A 21539-nucleotide genomic window follows, 5' to 3' on the forward strand; every position below is an offset into this window, starting at 1 on the left:
AGTAGTTGACTATTAGTTCTTTCTTCTGACAAGACCTGCTTCCTTCAACTGCGTTTTTAGCGTGCGCATTGTACTTATTTTAATATTGTGAAACGTTAACAGCATATCTAAGATTGTTTCATAGGAATGACCCTGATTATAAGAGTAGTGTCATGACTCTGAATTGTTAACACAAATGTTTCCTCTTTCCTTCCTACCAAAACGATTAAGTTCATGATAATGAGAGAGTTACGTGGACTAGTTGTTTGGCTATCGATGTTTACGTTTAACACGCAATTTATGCAGTTGCATTAGTAGCCTATGCTACATGTTTCGATTCCCAAATAAATGGCCTGGTGCACGTGACTCTGTCAGGCTATGGCATTTTGTACTTCTGTCGATCAATTTCTTATATTGTTAGTTAGCCTACTGCATCCAATCAGCGCTGAAGTGTAGTACCTACCCTTTCCGTTCAGAGTTAATGTAATGTCGTTTTCCATTTGGGGGAGAGTGTTTTTGTAGCCTATTGGGGGGAGGTGAACAACCCTTACAAAAAAGAAGTATACTTCAAGTTTATTTTGTAAGTATACTTAGTATAAAAAGTATACTATTATCATGTTACTTAAAGTATACTAGCAGTGTACTTATTTATATACTTTTTTTGTACTAAGTAAACTGAATTGGCCCACTTTTTAGGTCATATAGTACACTTTAAAGTACACTTGTAGTGTATTTCAAGGTTTACTTTTGAATACTGCAAAGTAGCCTGTGTAGTGCACTTTCAGTTCATAAAGTATACTTCCTCAAGTACTTCAAAGTATACTTTGGAATACTCTAAAGTAGCATGTGTAGTGCACTTTCAGTTCATCAAGTATACTTCCTAAAGTACTTCAAAGTATACTTTGGAATACTCAAAAGTAACCTGTGTAGTGCACTTTGAGTTCAGGAAGTACACTTCCTAAAGAACCTCAAAGTATACTTTGCAATACTTTCAAGTGCACTTTCATTTAATGTATGTACGTCAACAAGTTAACTTCTAAATGTAATTTTACTATTATTTACTTATCTTAAAATGTGACTAGCCAATGAGCCACACTATCTTAATTATTTCACGTAGTTATTTCGTTCTTCAGTCAGTTTGACAGTATAACCTTCAAATTCTCAAGTAGCTTTTTCGTTTTTTTCCATTAATACTCCAATTGATAATTATTAGTATAAGAGTATAGGGTTTCAGAATGTTTTAGCAGTAATTAAGGTTACAGCTTCAGTAACAAAAAAAGATTCAATGTGCAATGCATTAGATTTTCATAGACATGAATAATTAGAATGAGATGGATCAAAAAAATGTAACCTTTAATGTACTTTAAAATTATTTTGACTGTTTTTGCTGTATGATAATAGAAAACATCCTAATCCAGAAAAAAAATTATACCATTTTCTGTTTCTAAGCATACTTCTTAAAAGTACGTTATTGAGTACGTAGTGAAGAGCTACGAATCTGCAGTAAACTATTATGAGGGCCCCGTTCTCGCCAAGTGACTCAAGATCTGAGGTGTTTGAGGGGCCCATAAACATTTTAATACATTAGTAAATAATAGTAAAATTACATTTAGAAGTTTACTTGTTGACGTACTTACATTAAATGAAAGTGCACTTGAAAGTATTGCAAAGTATACTTTGAGGTTCTTTACGAAGTATACTTGATGAACTGAAAGTGCACTACACAGGCTACTTTAGAGAATTCCAAAGTATACTTTAAAGTACTTGAGGAAGTATACTTGATGAACTGAAAGTGTACTACACAGACTACTTTAGAGTATTCCAAAGTATACTTTGAAGTACTTGAGGAAGTATACTTGATGAACTGAAAGTGCACTACACAGGCTACTTTGCAGTATTCAAAAGTGAATTATTTTCAAAGCATACTTAAAAGTATATTTAAAGTAAACTATGTTCTTAGTATACTTCTTAAAAGTATATTAAAAGTGAACTATTTTCTAAGCATACTTCTTAAAAGTATATCAAAAGTGAACTAAAAGTGTACTATCCATATTTTAGTATACTTATAGTATACTTTAATATACTTCTTTTTTGTAAGGGTACTCTACGTTTACAGGGCGGTCTCGCTGCATCTAACGGTACCAATGGACAGGTTGGCAACCATAGAGTTAATATAACTAGAGACAGCTACTTCTGTCTTCCAAGATGGCGTCCCCATTCATTTCTATGAAAAGTGCTCAGTGGCACAGTGAGGCAAGCGAGAGCTCCTAACGGACCGCGCCATCTTTCCAGACCGACTCGTCCGGTCTTGCGCAGAAGCTTGTTCCTAGCTCCGAAACTCATGCATGCTTACAACTAGCTGTATACGTCATACTTTGCGACAACCAGTCGCAAGCTTGTGAGCTGGAGCTAAGGCATTGCAGAAAACTGTCAGAATGTGGTAGAAGTCCGATCAAGAAGCAGATAGCCTACATGTGAACTTTACGAAAATCAATACTATTAGTACTGTAGTATTATACGTGCAGGGCCTATACGTTGTTCTTTTTGCTTTGTGTTTATAGTTTAACTGCTTATGTATTGTGTCGGATAAATAAACTTTAAACCTGAATATCTGGCTCCGTTGTTGTTCTAGCTTTGCAAAGCAAATTAAGCCTATACCTTTACTATTACAATGATGATGAGTGTTGTTTACAATTACTCTTATTGTTAATGCCATCGTTGTGGTGTTAACTGACTTAAAGTTCTAACAAATATAACAACCATAACAATATTGACGTTATCAGACATGATTTATTCATCTTTGTCTTTGCCTCAGAATAACATTTCAACAATATCTAATGAAGCCGTAACATGCCACGATATTATAACTAATTAGATTAGGCTATAATTACGTTCTCATGCCATGTGCATAATAGCGTTCATTACAAAATGGTTAAATCTGCTTTAAAATAACAAATTAGATCTACAAACAACCGTCATGTATGTGCAACCATTTGTAAAACTACAATAAAGGCAGGCAGCTGTAGATTATCAAATCCTTTCTCTTTGTTCTCATTCAGCTCAGGTAAATCAGCGATTTTCTGATGCTCCCTTTTGTGCTCGTTCATTGTTCGTATCCGCGAGCACGTTTCCAGGCAACTTTTCTTGACGTAAGCAAATAAATGGGTTGCTAGTTTACCCATTTCGGATTGGTTTCAATCTTTGCAAAAATCAGGAAAAATTCTTCTATGAAAAAGCTAGTAGTATGAGGCTGGTTCGAGAATCTAACAAAAATTATTGGGGGAGATAGTTTTCGATATGTTGACTGGAGTTAATAGACTAAAAACGACCGGACGAGTCGGGTAGAAAATCGGAAATGCAATACCAACTACATCCACCGGGGCTGTTGCCTCAAGCCGAGAGTCGAGGGGTGGGGGCTTGCTGGCAACCAACCACTCATGACCGGATTTAAAGGGGCAATTGACTGCAAAAACCGATTTTACCTTGTCATAGTTGAATAACGACAGTTCGGTGGGTAAACTGAACATACCGTGAATATCAAAGTCCATTGACACCTCTTTCCTATTCAAATCTCAAAAAGAAAAAAATTGGCTGTAAAACGCTAACTTTTCAACAAAGCTACCGGTCCTACGTAGGACCGGTGATCGCCCTCTTATTGGCTCTGGTCTGTATCTTTGTCACGCCCCAGAATTAACATCCAGACCAGCCCGAGGTAGCGTCTATCTCCGATACTAGTTTAGCTGCGCCCTGCTCTGTGTAGGCTACTTATAGGGAATTACAAAGAAGAACGTTTTGAATTATAACAAGGATATTGAAAATGGACCACGGTCGTAAATGCTGTGTTCCAGGCTGTACAGGGAAGGCTAAAGGCCGTTATATGCTACTCCGTATACGATTACGGACACATGGGAAGGGCCTACGCATAGTTGGAACGCCCTGAAACGCCCTCTCCGTCGTCTGCGGGGCCGACGGAGACCTTTCCCGTGCACCGTTTAAATTCCTGTCGATCCGTCGTGCCGTGCTGTACGCGACGGATACCCCTTGGCCGTGATTGGTCCGCTACGACATCATTTCCAAACGACATCATTTCCGACTTCGACAGAAAGCCGATTTCTCTAAGGTCGTCTTTTTGAAAGACGTCTGTGATGATAACTTCTTGGAGAATTTTTTTATTGTGAGCTATGCTCTACTCTAGCGAATTCAGAAACGTGAGTTTGTTGTCTGTGCACTGACTGCCACAGTTTAGTGACCTAGAGTAGTACATTGTAGTTTTGACTGTAGCCTACATACAGTTTGTATGGATCTTTTTGTTTCCAATTCAGTCTTTTTGTTTATCATTTTTCACATTGGATTATACACTTGATGGAGAAATGAATTCACAAAACCAGAGCCTTGTCTATATCGCAGGGGTGTCAAACCCATTTTCACCGAGGGCCACATCAGCATGGTTGCCGTCAAAGGGCCAGTTGTAACTACGATGTAACGTCAGTAACGATGTAAAAACATGGTGTTTTTGTTGTAGCTTTTGTGAACATAGGGCATTTTATTATGCTGCAATTTAAGTCCGCCTTTTAATTCTTGGACAATCTGCTGTTTTTCTTGGAGGATACATTTGCACATTTTTCTCAGTGTTTGGTGACAAAATGCAAGCGCGCATAGCGCAAGAGCAAAACTTGTTTTGCACTTCATCTGAACGCAGAATAGCTTTTTGAGGTTTATGTAAAATAAACATTACCGTTTTCCAATAGCCTAGGTAAAACCTTGTCTAATGAAGGTGATGTCTTCATCATTGCTGGCTCTAAATTGTCGATAAGGGAAGCAGAAACATGCTAGCTTGGCTGAGTACTCTAACCAAGTTCGAGAGCGATACCAACTTGGGTTGAATGCCCGAGGACCTTGGCTGAAAATGCACATGGGGTACGTTCGCAGAACCGGCTGCATTGGAGTGCTGTCATTCAAACCATGCTCGCCTTCACCCAGTTAAACTTTGCGTTTAACACTGATGTGCATACACTGCTTTCTAGAGGCGGGATGTCGTCACTTTGCCGTAACACAATTGAAATGCATGGTGAGAGATGTCGTTTATGGTCAATGCACGCTGTAAAGCAGCGTAGACTTATTTCAATAGCCCATTAATCTTCCGCGGGCCACATAAAATGACGCGGCGGGCCTTGAGTTTGTCTTTAATATAATATTATGTGACTGCACCTGCTGCACTCATCGTCTGACGAGTGACAGCTAAGAGTGTCACACATGTGATGAGAGGTGGGAGATAAACAACGACGATTTCTAACTTACAAAGACGCAACAAAGCAACGTGTTTTCGACAAAAAAACGCTTCTCCACCTACTGTTGTGTTCTGGCGGTGAATTGTTTTCAGCACCCCCAGCCTTCAGAGAACCATAAAGGCAACAGAAATGCTAATTAATCCGTCCTATCCGACGGCCCGCCCATCCGTAACGGAGTCGGAGTACCATACTGGCACCTTTACTAGTAACACCTAGACTGTAGGCATGTAACTAAACAAGTTTAGCTTGCTAGTTAGCGCAAGAGCATAGGTAGAATGTGTGATAACTTTGCCTAGTTTATTGGCAATGGGGCTAACGTTGATTCATGTTCCTGACTGTGTTTCATTCAAATAAATAACCTGTGGAATGAAAATCTACAATTCACGATGCATGTTTGTCCAGATCTTTGTCATGTTATTTTAAAGCAAGATATCTAGAGCTAGCCTAGCTAGCTAACTGAAGCCGAGTAGAATCACGATATGGTTGCTAAGCTGTAGCCTAACGTTCTACCCACCTAAGTCAATCCTGTTTGCTTCAACAACAGAAGTGGAAACAAGTAATGTTATCATTTCAAATGATATATAGTCAATCTGTTGAAAACAGTGTTGTGTAGACACAATAGATTTATTTGCGCGTTTTTATTTCAAGTCTCCAACTTCGGTGTTTCAGCGAGTGCTGCTGCTGTTGGCCGTGTTGCGTTTTTGCTCCCAGCTTCACTCGTTGATAACCAACCAATCAGCGCGCAGCTTATCTAAATATTAATGAGCATACCATAAAAGGAGTTATAATACGGTTGGTTGAAATCAAGCATTCTGATTGGTTGAGAGTGAGTCACGGGGTGTGCTTTATTGAGCATAAAGTAATGTACGCCGCCTTATTACATTTACCTTAAAACTGGAGCGTTCCATATTAGTGCACACTCAAAATAACTAAAATGTTGCCGAAGAAAAAGACTGTTTACAAGTACTGGTGTGCAGCAATTTATTGGTTAGCAAGCTAGACTAGCAACATTCGGTTAATTTTTTAGCAATAATAATGCACTGTCCCGTGCTATCAGTGCTAACTATCTGGTCTAACTACTGAAACGTTGGACGGAAGCTCAGGTCTAGCCATTAGTTGCTAACTAGACATCCACTTTTAATTTGAGCTTCGTAGCCACGCAATTACATGGCCTGGTCTTGGCTTCTTAAAACAACGTTTTCCATGGATGCACAATTAATGGAGATATCCAAATCAACATAAGCTAACCTTAACAACAGCCTAATGTTCGTCTATCGAGTCCCAAGTCAATAGCAACTTGTTTACAGCATATGTAGGTTAGTAGGCTAGCTAGCTACCATATACCCAGTGCCTACGAAACATTAATGATTGATTTAGAATGTTTAGGCCTACTGTTTAAATGAAATATTATTTTATTGAAAGTGTCCCATTGTCATTGTTATTTTAAAGGCAGCTTTTATAAAATGAGCATTGAATGAATGAGATGGTGCGAGATCTAGCTAGGCTAACAAATGTGAAGTTCACAGTGCTGTTTGTCCGTTGCATAGCAACAGCCACTGTTTACAGGGACTATTTTCTCTCGGCTACTGAAATGCGATACACAATGTTTGTTGTCTATAACTATTTTGTGCTGAAAGGCAGCTTACTATTTATTTACTACTTATAATTTCGCTGGCAACCGTATTATAAAAGCAATAAGGTACTCGAGGCAGTACTTTATCACCATTAAAGTACGTGTTCCAGGGTTTGCCTAACAACACCCTTGAACACGTACTTTATTGGCGATGAAGTACTGCCTCTCGTACCTTATTGCTTAAAAAAGCTAGTGTTTTTTTCCCGGGAACATTTCAGAGGATCAGTCAGAGGGCATAGAACAGCACCCGGGCCATTTTCAACCCAACCAATGTTACATACCCTATTCGGAGACCTTAAGGAACATTGTGAAATACCCCAAAAACCCAGTCAATTGCCCCTTTAAGGAAGACATTTCCTCACAGATCATTTATAAAACGTTTTTGTTGGGTTGCTGTTGGGTAGCATAAAGTTGGGTAGCATATCGTGCAAGCTTGCTAGCGTGAGAGTATAGTCCAGTTGATGTAAATAAACAAACCACTCACAGTGGTGTGATCTGGCTGGAGTTTTTCATTTACAGGCCATTCCATTTCAGGCATAGGGCCTAGACCTCAGGTCAAACTACAAACATCATAAAACACTCAAGGCTCTAGGTATCAAGCCCTATGGCTCAATATAATTTGTTTCCAAAATGTGGGTAGGAAGAATATCAGACAAGGAGATCAGTGCACAGTCTGACTTGTACACTAACATCAATTCAGGAGATCAAGTGGCAGACAGGGTTTTTTTTGATTGTTGAAGAACTGGCTAAATGTGGTGCCACACTAGTCATGCCTTCATTCCTCAAGGGGAGAAAGCAGCTAAATTGTAGCTAGGCCAAACACTATTATAAAATGGCCATGAAAGCAAAATACATATATTTTATTATTTACTGTATTTTTTTTTTTTGATGTACGCAATCTCACTTGTCCCACTTATGACATAACATTAAAACATAAAGAAGCACACAGTCCACAAAAATAATAAATGATAATACAAAAACCATTCAATAGAGGTTTTCTGGCCTGCATAATATTTTAAAGACATGGGAGAAAGCATTTGCAGAGCAAATATTTAATTCAGTGACATAAATTCCATAAATAAACAATATGTTGGATATGTAAATACAATAGCCGAAAGATCCTCTAGGAACTTTAACTCAAATGGGTTCTTTGAGGAACCAATTTTCATACTGAGGAATCCCAAAAGTTCTTGCAGGCACCTCTAAGAGCATTGAGGAACGTTGGAGTTCTTGGAGGAGCCCCTAGATTCTTGGAGTAACCCAGAGGTTCTTCAAGGAGCTACTCATTTTTTGCAGTGTACAGTATGATCAAATATTGGGGAGGATGTGTCCCATAATCATACAGTATGATCAAATATTGGGGGGGGACGTGTCCCATAATGATAAAGGGGCGAGTTATAACGTTAATATTCATAAACTGGTTTCCACAAATAATTCATTTTAGGCACAAGCTTTTGTAATGTTAGGACCATGTTAAGAATAAAAACACACAATTGTTCACTTTTTAGACATTACTTTTGTGATTAGTAATTCATTGGTTATTCTTTCTTAATTGGTCATAGTTCACAAGTAGTTCTCAATGAGGATATATTCTGTTAGTAATAATCAAATACCTACCTAGTCAAATCAAATGTATTTGTATAGCCCTTTTTACACGCAAGCATGTCACAGAGGGCTTCACATACGCCCATAGAACTGCCCCTCAACCAACCTAAACCCTCAAGGAAGACAAGGAAAAACTCCCAGATAAACTCCCAACGGGAGAACAAAATGGAAGAAACCAGAGAGGGATCCCCTCCTCCAGAGACGGTTGGTAAGAGAGAGGAGCAGAACACAAGCTAAACAGTCATACAGTGTCAATGGGTTTTGAAACACCAAAATCCATTGTTCGGCTTTATAGACGTTGGATGGGACCGGGAAACTCGCTGTTGGCCGTCATGGAGACTGGGTTCCGGTAGACGACCTGGTCCAGCGTTGGTAGACCGACCACCAGGCAGTTCCTGACAGCTCAAACCCCCCACACCACAGGGGATGTGTGTGTGTGTGTGGGGGGGGGTGGGGGGGGATTAGAGAATACCAGGAGCAGCTAACAGTTACAGTCATAATAGAATGAGATCCCCACTGGTCAAGCCCCACACACCAGGACAGCGACTGCCCCCCTCGGTTGGAACATGAAATCTGTTCCGGGGGAAATAACTCTAAAATAGGTTGTATTTATACGAATAAGGATGAAAACAACCAGTCCCCCGTTGTCTTTAACTAGTAAAAAAAACTATAACAATAACAATATACAGCAACGGAACTATAACAGTAACAATATACAATAACAGTTTTACTTTATTTGTAACATCTAGATGGGCAGTGTGAACATAAGCTAAAATTACAATTTAAAAGTTACATGTAATACACACATAGGCAAACGCACACCCCAGGTTTACATAGTGTACACACATACTTACCTTTAACAACCATAGAATTGACTAAACAAGAACGTTTTTAATCTAGTTTTAAATGTCGAAACAGTATCAGCCTCCTTAATTGAAACAGGTAATTTGTTCCAGAGAAGAGGAGCTCTATATGAGAACGCCCTACCTCCAGCAGTTTTTTTCTTAATTTGGGGTATTACCAGATAGCCGGCATCTTGAGATCTTAGAGTCCTTGCGGGGCAATAGGGTGCAAGGAGACCGGAGAGGTACAGTGGTGCAGAGATTTGTAAGTTAGTAGTAAAACTTTGAAATCAGCTCTGGCTTGGATAGGGAGCCAGTGTAAAGAGATAAAAGTAGATGTTATATGATCAAACTTTCTTGTTTTAGTCAATAGTCCAGCAGCAGCATTTTGCAACCGCTGTAAATTTTTTAGGTAGGTAATTGGGAGGTCAGAGAACAACACATTGCAGTAGTCCAATCGGGACGTAACAAAAGCATGTATTAGTTTTTCAGCATCATCCTTTGAGAGGAATTTTCGTATTTTGGCAATATTAGGTAGATGGAAAAATGCAGTTCTGGTGATTTGCTTAATATGGTACTCAAACGAAAGGTCTGGGTCCAATGTGACTCCTAATTTTTTTACCAGCTGGCTTTGAGATACTTTGACGCCGTCTAAGTCTAAGGTCAGATTGGATAAATTATTTCTGTATCTTTTAGTGCCGAAAATTTGAAGCTCGGTTTTATCCGAATTTAGGAGAAGGAAATTTGCTGTCATCCAAGTTCTCAACCCGGAAACACATTTTTCCATAGCATGTGGAAATTCTCCAAGGAACTACCTTTGTACTAAATTCGCTATTACTTACTGCTTAGTTAATCTTGGTTCCATATTAGTTAAAAGTATTAAATTCAGTGTTAATGTAGAACTACCTATTACTTCCTGCATAGCTACTTATTAACAACGGACCATTATTCTTAAGTGTTACCCAATAAAGTTATAAGTCAAATAAGCTTACAAATACCATTCGGTCAACAAAAATGGCTACAGAGAAAATACATAAAGAATACAGATACAGTTAAGAGGATGTGCACATGCTGATCTAGAAATATGTTTTTATTGGTATAACCCTTTTTACAAGCTACTTCATAAAATGCCCCAATAACCAACCCAAACCTTCAGAGAAGACATAAATAATTCTCAGAGAGAGATCTAATGGAATAACCAGGATTTATACCATTACGGTGTGAGATGTTGAAGTGGTGTATCTCTGTGTGTGTATGTGTGTATGAGAGAGAGAGAACTGTTTGTTTTTACTAAATCCAGGATGAGAGGAACCAACTCAATGCCTGTCACTGTCTAAATACCCAGATATGCCCTGAGGGAGCTCTGTGTGTGTGTGTGTGTGTGTGGTGGTGAACTGACCTGCACCTGGAGCTTTCTCTGCTAATGCCTGTAGCCAGTCGGGCACTGGCTGTGTGTGTGTGTATCAGGGTGGGGTCGGGGGTGGGGGGTTGAGGGGGGGGGGGGTTGATCCATCTGCTGCTTTCACTGCTAATACATGTAGCTACTGGCTGCGAGGTATAAGGGCTGTGAGAAGACTGCAGACAAGTACTGTACGCTTTAATAACGGTGCGTTCACACTTCAGCGGGGCGGGCAGAGCGGGGCGTCGGCTTCCCATTCATTTTCAATGAAACCAGGCGTTGACGCCCGCGTAGGGCATTGTGGGAAGGCGAGCGGGGCGTCGCCGCTCGCGTAGGGTATTGTGGGAAGGCGAGCGGGGCAGCGAAAGTTGGATTTTCTTAACTTTATGTAAATGAGGAGCGTGAAACCGCCAGCGATGGCCAATCGGGCTGGTTTCTTGTTTCTTGTAACGTAGCAACTGTTTGTCATGGTAAACATTTCTAGGTTTGACAATTTCAAGATGGAAGAGCAACTCATCGTATGTGTGTCTACGCACTCAGTCTTGTTTTATACGCCTCTGTACGATTAAAGAGACAAAAAATGTATAACTGGCGCAGGGTTGCCGAGGTTGTCTATGTCCCTGGTGTGTTAAATTCAGTCTCGTCACTTCAGCTAGCTACAGTGACAGTACGTAACTTAGCTCTAACTTTCTTCTGTGCTAGCCGCATACTACTAGTCTAGCTAGTCTATTACCCGGCACACGATTGACATTCAACGTTGAAATGTTGGTTGGCAGTCACTCGCTAGCCATACAGTAAATGTGTAGTGGCCATAACCTAGCGAATGTTACTGGAAAAATGTTTGAAGTGCTGTACAGTACCCTATAGCCTAGTTGACACGATCATGCAACATCTAGTCAGCTATCTGATTCCTTGCATCATGATGTGCAAAAGCTGTATTTTGATCAAGACAGGAGCACCTATATATCAATAATGATCGCTATTGTAAATACATGAACCCAAGTCTGCGCACTTGTCCATGACACCGTTTTACACAAACTACAACAGTGACCTTAGAGAACTACAACTCTGTATTAACTTTTTAAACACACCCCGAGCGTGGAGCACTGTGGGAAGGCCAGCGGTGCAGAGCGGCAAAAAAGTCTGCAGTGTGAACGCACCGTAACAGTGGTTACATGACCCTTATGGCAGGGCGAGAGAGGGCCATCATATATGAGTGTTAGGTACATCACACAGAATGTATACAGAAAAGTGTCATCTTCATTGAAGGCGAATCGGGCTGTAAAGAGAAGGTTGAAAAATTGAGCTGCAATGTAAAATAACAGTTGTATCCACATCCACGCAGAGCATGGCATATCTACACATACCCATCGGTTAAGGATAGGTCTCTCTTCTTCAGGCATCTCTCTTTTTCTGGCATTTAATCTTATATTCTCTCATCTACTCCTGTCATTTGCTCTCCTCTCTTGTTACCCTCCCACCCCACCTCACTCAAAGCTCTCTGATGTCTGGCCACACAGTATATGGTCGGGTTTCTTTGCGACTCATCCAGAGAGGATGCCCCTGCTTTAAAAAACATATTTACGACCCGTGCTTCTGTTTGCTCTTGGAGACAGAAAGAGAGAGTGGAGAGAGAGGATGATGATGTTGTAAGATGAATAAAATCTTACCTCAGATCTTTTTATGTATTCACTGTTCATTTGCGTGTATTTTTGTGTGTTTGTGTATGGGATTATGGTAAACACCTTGCCAAATAATTGTCCCGTCTTATAAAATCAAAGCCCTGTTATGTGCTCTTGCGCACACGCACGCGCACACACACACCCTCCAGGGGGGGGGGGGGCTTCTAACATGCTCCATGGGCAGAGTTAGGCAAGGCAAGACATGTTGTCGCTGGCACAGATTCAATGTTCCCTTCTCTCCTCTTATGATTACCCCCCTCCATACTGTGTACCAGGTATCAGTCTCACCAGGGTAAACATACCTTTGGTGTAGCATGTCATTAATGTTTATAATGACATGTAAGTGTGCATCATCCATCCCTCCAGGTCTCGCTCAATCCCTCTCTCATCTGTCTAAATTCTCTCACTCTATCCCACCTCTCTTTTCTATCCCTCCCCGTCTCCATTGATGCCAAGAGACCTTTTTTATGTCTTGATGCTTCGATAGGTGTATCGTATCAACACATACTCATACATAACGCACCCACACATACACGCATGCAAAAACACATACACAAGTGGAGATAAAAACAAATATAGGCAAGGGAGAGGAGGGAGGAGAGAGGGAGGAGAAGGGGAAGTACACAGTGGAGGTAGAAGAGAGTGATAAAAGAGGAGGGGGGGTGTAGGCAGGCTAGGTGTCTGCATATTGATGAGAGGGCACAAAGTATTGCTCTCCCGCCTTTGTGTCTCCCTACTCTATTTTCCGAGACTCAGAGGACGCAGATAACCGGTCTGTGGCTGATACCCTATAATCCCCACTCTTACTTTACCACCCACACAGCCTCTTTCGGCCCCTCGCCAACTAGCACCACATCCTACTAGTCTTTGGCTGAGGTCCACACATACAAGTGGATTCACTTGTACCTCAATCCCCCCCCCCCCCATCAACTTTTCAAATATTTTTTAAAGGTAACATTTGTTTTCCTCATCACTTGCACTTAATCATTCTAGAAAGTAATTCAAGGGCAGTCTTCCACAGTGTTAAGTAGCCTGCCAAACTGTAGCCAAACATTTAGCTTTTGAAAGCTGGTTGCTTGTAGGCTTGTTGAATTTCACAGCCATACTATATCCTATATATGATATGGACTAAAGCGTAATGGGTTTGTTCATATTTCATTTAACAACACTAAATAATATAGCAACTTCTGCCTAATAAAATATAGCTATAAAGTGTTTACTAACTGTTAAGTCTTTTGTGTGACCTAATCTAAAGTGCGAACTCTCTGTACCTTTATCATGCATTTATTGACGATCTGTCACTCCCTTCTGGCTGGCCATGCCTGAAGCTGCTGTATTAGTCCCAAATAAACACAACACATGATTTTAGTCAAATAAAACAACAACAAAATACAAATTTAAACATAGTGTTTTGCCATGGTTTGATGAAACCATTTGTAATTAAACAGGCTGTAATTAAACGATAATATAATTAGTACAGTACGCAGTAGTCACTAACACTGTCAGAAACATGATGCAAGCAATATTACTCTCATTCAGACTCATCATAAATATATCATCAACCATACATGTAAGTACAAGTTAGTAAAAAGAAGTCAGTGTTCTGATCCAAAAAAACTGTAAATTCAAAGCAAATTGAAACATCAGGTTCAAATTACCCTCTGCATGTCACTTTATATAAAAGCTTTGCTAAAGGAATTTATTATTATGTAACATTTTCCTTACAGTAATTTCTTCAGTAGGTAACAATATTCTACTGTGATAAATAATTAGTTTAACATGGTTTTCCCACTTAAAAACAAAACAAAAACGTTTATTATGGAATAGAAATCTACTCTTTTTGCCTCATTGAAAAATTCTGGATCCATGGATATTTAAATACGCAAATATAACAGACCTCGCCCTGTCAATCAGGGGCCCTTAGAATCGTCCTAAATGTCCCCCCCTATACGGTGCCCCTGATTGCAGACACACTGTCCCTCCAGATTTGTTGGCATGTCAGCCCAATGTCTATACAAAAATTCCAACCATTTCAGTAAGATAATGGGATTTTTTTGTGGATAGCAGAAGAAAGAAAGAAGGTCTGGTTTAAGTCCAATAATTGCATACTCTACCATGTCTGCTGTCCAACCTTTCATTACTATGCAAATGCCAACTGATAAATCCACAAATTTGCAAATACCTCATTGTTTGTAGTCATTTTAACGGATTATCCAAACAATATATGGTATCTAGTACAGTGGGCACACATGCGAAACATGCTTTTCAATGTCGTATTTTTTAAGATAAATAAATAAAATCCTATATTTAAATTTAAAACAAATTATGATCATCTGCCAACCTTGATGAGATTCATCATTCTGAAAACAGTAAATTGAGAAAGAATGAATCTGTCATACAAGCTTTGGCTTCAGCTGTTTGGCATCCTGATAAAGATTGGTCTCCTTATCATTTAGATGCAACACCCTCTCCTACGCACATCAGGCATTTTTTTGAAACTGCTGTTCCAAACTCTCCTATCCTGTTCCATCAGATGCCTCAGACTGAAGCCTCAGATGCCTCCAAATGGGACTGAGTGGAGGCTGAGAAAGAGAGAGGGTAGAGTGGAAGACTTCCAAGAGAGAGAGTGAGAGACTGAGAGAGAAAGAGCGAGAAAGGTTCAAACTACCCCGGTTTCATGGACAGATAAGATTGTCTGGGGATAGTGTTGACTGTGACATGGGGGTGGACACAGAGGAAGAGTTACTGCTGGTTGCTGTGAAACACAGGTATGGTAAATAGCCTCATGGTATACTGTATGTATGTTTTTATGTGGGACACTGACACTGATGCACGCATGCACCCACACAAAACAAACATGTGTACAGTAACACACACACACAATGTATATATGTTTGAGGGGTTACAGCAGAGTAAAGGTCTATATTACTCCTTCTTCGAGCTCAGAATATCTAAAATTACTTTGACATACATTCCTCGATACCAAAGTATTCCTCCAAACCAAAGTATTGAGAAATACATACAAACACACATACAAACAGAATGTACACCCCCACACAAAGAAAACTGCCACAAACACCCCCACCCACAAACAGTTTCTCCCTAACACATATCCTTCCCTCTCATATCTGCCAGATAAGGCCCTATCTCTCCTTCATGTATTTCATCATCCAGGTGAAGCAACATACCCCTATACGTACTCTACTGCTGTCCAACTGTGCACCAGATAAAGCTAAAAGCCTGTTTAGATTCTTATTTCAGGTATTTATTTACTTCAGTAAATAGTTAGATTAGATGGAATTGAAGTTTTTCACAACAAGTGGACCTCATTTGCCTATAAGCATATAACCCAAGTAGGGCAGAGGTGAGTAGAGCATTACATAGCACAGAAGATACAGTAAGCCCAAGTATCCTAGTAGTCAAAAATAGTATAGTTCAGAACAGTCAAACACAGTAGCTGACAAACCCATTTGCCAAACAGAAACTGGTGAAAAACAGTGGTACATTCCATAGATATAGAAAGGTAGATAGGCCATTTGTTGCTGCTGTATGTTGCTGCCAGGCATCTGTGTGTCTGGTATATTGGAGCAATCAAGATCCTCCAGTAAACGTGCATGGAGAGATGCAAACTTCTGCAAAATCTACTGTAACTCACAATCATTCCGAACCAATATTCATGTTTGTTGTAATTTTGTATTTATTACAAGTTTGACTAATTGAAAATGACACTGGTTACTAAATGTCCATGCAAAGTGAAAAGGTTATTAAACTAAATCTTTGTTGGATATGCTGCATTCAACCACCAACCATTAACCTAACACAGTTTTCTTAACATGCTTCTTATTGGTTGCACCAATTCTCGCAACAATAACATCTCAATTACAGTATCTAGCTAATTAAGGCAAGGGGAAGAAAAATAATACTTCAGTGCAGCAATAACACCTCAGTTACAAACTGAATTTTTACAATGCTACAAAATCCACAACATGTAAGTGCAACATCAAACACTCTAATAGGTACAGTCTAATGCCAGACAGTGGAATAACAGGATCTTCTAAACAATGTGAAGGGGACAAATTTGTAGGTATCACAAGAAGCAACAAACTACTAAGTGCTACTATGGGGGGCCTTACACTGAGCAAAATAGTATTTATTTGAGGTAAAGCTTGAAGAGGAGCATCTTGAGACCATGGTGGAAGGACCGAAGGGACGGACTGTGTAGTTGAGCGAGGAGGTCATTCCACTACTGTGGAGCATGGAAGGAGAAGTACCGCATTTTGGGAGTACGAGGACCCCTCTCTCTTTGTGCAAGGGTCACAAGACAACCCCATGTTGCGGAGTGGAATGCCTCAATCGGTGCGTACATACAGATGTGAGTAAGCGGGTCCTGTCCTGTTGGTAGCAGCGTAGGCAAGTGTCAGGGATTTGTGCCTGATTCCCAATGAGCGAATCAGGCACAAATAGTTGGTAGTTGTGTGTGACTTGGGGAGCTTTGAAAAATGGGAAGGCAGCTGCTTTCTGGATGATCTGCAGAGTGCGTATGACACACGTTGGTAGGTTGGAGAGGAGACAAGAGGTTACTGTGGCTCACAAGAGCAGCTGGGGGTAGTCTGTCAGAAATAGGCAGATCCTCTTTTTGTTGCAGGTCTGTTTCCCTGCTGGTCTGTTTCTTTAATCCAGGTTGTCATTGACGATGACGCCTAGGTTTCTTGCCAAACAAGAGACTGCCACAGAGATGTCAGTAGTGACGGAGAGCTCTCTTGCCTCAGAGGATCTGGCAGGGACGAAGAGTAGCTCTGTCTTGAGATTCAGTTTCAGGTAGTAGGAAGACATGTGTGAGGAGATGTCAGCCAGACATGCCAAGATTCTTTTGTTGGCTTGTGGGACAGAGAGTGGAAAGAAAGAAACATCTGAGTGTCATCATTGTAGCAATGGTTAAAGAGAAGCTATGTAATTGACAACAAAACCAAGTCATCTGATAGATGGGGAAGAGAAAGGATCCCAGCACAGATCCCTGCGGGACTTCCAGAGTGAGAGGGCGACGTGGTGAAGCAGATCCTCCTCAGTGGACTTGGAAAGTCCTACTAACTAGGAAGGACCTGAACCAGGTGCGCCCATTCATGCCCATTTCAGCCAATGTGGAGATGAGAAGCTGGTGAAGTGTCGAAGGCTGCAGATGAGGAGGATCAGCACGGACAAGAGATCAGAGGCTCTAGCTCTGTTGAGGGCCTCCATAACTGCCAGTAGAGCTGTCTCTGTTGAGTGTCCAGCTTTGAAGCCATATTGTTGAGGTTGGTAAGCCAAGTTGCTATGCCAGATTGGTAAGACAAGTTGTTCCTGGTTAGGAAGGGGGAAATCTGCTTGAGAGCAGAATGTTCCAGACTTTGGGAATGGAATGCTAGGAGGGACACCGGACAAAAGTTGTTGATGTCAGGCGGGACCAAGGTCAGCTTCTTCAGCAGGGTGGGCCTTTAGTCATCTTTAAATCAATAAGGGGACAATACCAGCAGTTAGGGAGGTGTTGATGATGGAGTAAAGATGAGGGAGGATGTCACCATATACAGGCCAGAGAAGGGTAAAGGGGATGGGATCCAGAGTGTATGATATCTCATGGTGTGCTGTAATGAGTCTTTCCTATTCAGAAACTCCAAGTGTCTGGAAGGAGACGAGATGGTCGCTTGGCGCACTCAACAGCAGATGTTTGCACATGCGAATTGTTGCACTGAATTGACTATATATTCTCATCCATCAATGTTAGGAACCAGCAAACAAATTCAAATAAAGGAATAATTTAATTAGACTTTAATGCGATTTTGGCTCTAAATGAGCCAGCTAATGAGGAAAAGCTGCGTTGGCGGACTGGCACAGAAACAAGGGTTGTATTTCTGTGTTCACTTTAAGGTCTGTGACAAACCAGATTGATACGGATGGTTGGATGGTGTTTTTGTGCATGTGTGTGGACACCTTTTCTGCTGTGTGTGTGTGTAATCATATGGTGTGCTTCTTTTCTCAAGTTGTATGTAGCCTATGTGTCCCCACATGAGAATGTTTTTGTATGTGTCGGGAAATGTGTATGGTTGTGTGTGTATGTGTGTGTGTAGATGCATATGTGGTTGTATGATTGTGTTTCTTTGCTTGAACTCTAAAGCAGATATCGTACAGTAGGCAGGACCCCAGAAGACTCTATTGAGATCTTTATGTAATACTCCCTGGTGAGCAGCCCGTAGAATGGAATTAGACCTTCATTGATGTAACAGACTTCCTTGCATCCCTAGGGAGACAACGAGACACAAGGGATTTACGAGCCCAAAAATACAGACAGAGAAAAAACTTTGAACCAAAGCAGAAGCTGAATCCCTTGGATCCAATGGCAAACGGATTTGTAGATCACTCAAACTTCTGTGCTAATGTAAAGTTGAATGCGTCTAAAAGCCGCCATGCAGTCCGATGAATTGAGACGTCACGTGGCGTGGTCTAGTTTGGGTAGAGGTTTCACAAAGCATGACTTAACAGCCACACCATGGCTTGCCGGAGGATTGAACTGTAGACCACTGGGTGTCTATGTGTGTGTGTGTACGTATGTTCGCCTGCTTTTGAGTGTGTTCTTCTGTACTCCCTGATCTGTCTGTGTGCGCGCGTGTGTGTGTAAGCACAAAAGAGAACAAGAACAGAATCTTAGTGTGAGTTTGGTAGGCGTGTGTGGGGGGGGGGGGGGAGTAGCAGTGCACCACACAGCAATAAAAGTTATACAATGTGTTGACAAGAGTATCAGATGTCAGACCTCCATCCATGGTCCGCCATGGCCGCTGTCTGCCAGGACCTCTTGGTTGTTGGCTTTGTGAGATGCAGCCTTTGGCGGAGACGAGTGAGCAGCTTGTGTGCCACATCCAGACTGATGTCATTCAGCTCAACGCAGTGCTTGACATTGGCTTGACACTGCCAGGCACATTTCACCTGCATAGCGTGGAGCTATGGGACACAATTTAATTTTTGGGGGGCCAGAGCAGTGTGTGCTTGTGTATGCTTTTATGTAGTGTGTGTGCTAGAAATGAGTCGTCTGAAATAGTGAAGACCAGGGGTCTCATTTATAAAGCTTGTGTACGCACAAAACCTTGGCTGAAAATGTGCGTACGCCACTTTCTACGCAAAGGTTGTGATTTATAAAAAACTAACTTGACAGGAGAATGTGCGGTCCTCCACGCAAACTCTGACCCTCCAGTAGGCCTACGCACATTTTGAAAACAGTTGGAATTGGCGTCGCAGATGACCGTACTGTAGTCAGACTGCAGAAATTAAATGTGGGAAGAACATTACTCGTAATATTTATATATTTTGTTTTCCTCACACTCGTTTTTTTCATTCATTTTCATGATTATCATGAAGATTACATCACGCAGTGTTATTTGCGCTTGTATTGAGTGATTCTTGTTCCATAAACACCTTGTACAAACCAACTCAAATTTTAAATAAAAATTCAGTGCTTCCTCACCATCAGATTCCACTACGGGAGTTCAGGAGGGAGAGATTCCCCGACTGCATGGAATACAGGATAACATCACATATTCTACCTTAAGATAACTGCAGAACAGTGTAACTAAATATATTTACTTAATACTGTGCAAATATCCTCATATGTCAACAACTGGAAATACAGTCGTTAAGCTCCCGTGGAATCGCCACACTCTACGTCCTCGTTATCAGTCCAGACTTTAATAGTTTACTGTTCATAACAAAACGCTTTTGTTTTCAAATTGTATCTCGACTCGCAGTATCACTGGCACAGTTGACGCCACTCGCACAGTTTTTTTGATCTACCAGCCACCAAATTTTGGGAGTTTTCGGGCTCCACCAATTGGCTAACAGTGTCTGAGAAGTTGTCATGCGCTATGATTCACCGTAAAGAACAATCGTATGCCAGGGTCATGATGAGATCCCAGATTAGCATTCATGAGGTGCTTTGCTTTGACTATTTATGGTAAAAAATGGGCGTGTTCAGGGCGGGGTACAATGCTGATTCACGTACGCACACTTGTGGGTAATCTGTGAGTTATAAAGGGAACATTGCATACGGGTGTGCCATTTTAGGCTTTTGGGCGTAGGTACACTTTTAGTAAGAATCCTAAGCACAGTTTTATAAATGAGACCCCAGGTATTTGTTTAAAACTGTGCTTCCAGCTTGTGACCTTGAGAGTTACTAATTTGGACAGTGTTATTTATTTGGATATCTTATACACACACACAAATCACCATTAGCTGGTGTGTTTAATAAACACTCTGATTGGATTGCTTGAATGTGAGTGTGTGGTGTGTGTGGTGCAAACACGCACCTCAGAGACCAAAGGCGAGGCCCCTCAAAGTCACTCTGCAACCAGTAATAGACACGTACACACACATGCATAGACAGACACACACACATTTAAACAGACAAAGGCCTATTTTCCTCTCCTGCACACACATTGACCTAATCTCAGTCTCATTTAATCCACAGTCCACTCAGTCATTCCTGCTCTCTGTAGGCTGGGTTTGGGTAGAGTTTGAGGGCTTGCTGTGGGCCAACATCAACCATGTTGAGAAGGGATAGAATATTTCTCGCACATTGCCTTGACTCTAACCCCTGTAAAAGGAACGAGAAGATTACATCATCGTGGAATTGTGATCCAGCAACTCAGAGCTAAACATGTCCCGTAAGACAAAGCAGACACTGCAGTCATAACTTGTGTCATAACTTCTCTGCATCTTTCTCTCTCTTTCTCCCCTTTCCTTCCTACTGTTCTCTCTCTTTCTCTCTCTCTCTCTCTCTCTCTCTCACACACATAGGCGCATCTCGGGAAACCAGCTGAGGTATATCTCTGGCCACGCCCTCCAGGGTCTTCACAACCTCAAAGTCCTGTGAGTAACCTACCATGCTAACCCCCTATTTTCCTCTGATGGGCTGATCCTTCAGCACTTCCTGGCCCTGGTGGGCTGTTCCATTCTGACCATGTGGCAGGGCTACGGTGGCCCTAAAGTGCAAATCACACCCACTAATATGAGTGCATCCCCCAAATGAAAACACCCCCCAAATACGAATCAACTTCCCCCAAATAGGATGAGGTGCTCACCTCCCCCCAA

The 21539-nt window shown here is 41.2% G+C and overlaps 1 protein-coding gene across 1 annotated transcript in view; it reads left to right on the forward strand.

Moving 5' to 3' along the window:
• lgr6 (leucine-rich repeat containing G protein-coupled receptor 6) overlaps positions 1-21539 on the forward strand; it is a 73632-nt gene that overhangs the window by 18241 nt on the left and 33852 nt on the right. The window contains exon 2 of the mRNA XM_084680457.1: positions 21246-21317. Within this exon, the coding sequence (XP_084536583.1) occupies positions 21246-21317 (72 nt within the window). The remainder of the gene's footprint in view (positions 1-21245; positions 21318-21539) is intronic.

The sequence above is a fragment of the Hypomesus nipponensis genome, chromosome 18 (assembly GCF_054491055.1).
Source record: "Hypomesus nipponensis isolate SF chromosome 18, ASM5449105v1, whole genome shotgun sequence".
Classification (NCBI taxonomy): Eukaryota; Metazoa; Chordata; class Actinopteri; order Osmeriformes; family Osmeridae; genus Hypomesus; species Hypomesus nipponensis.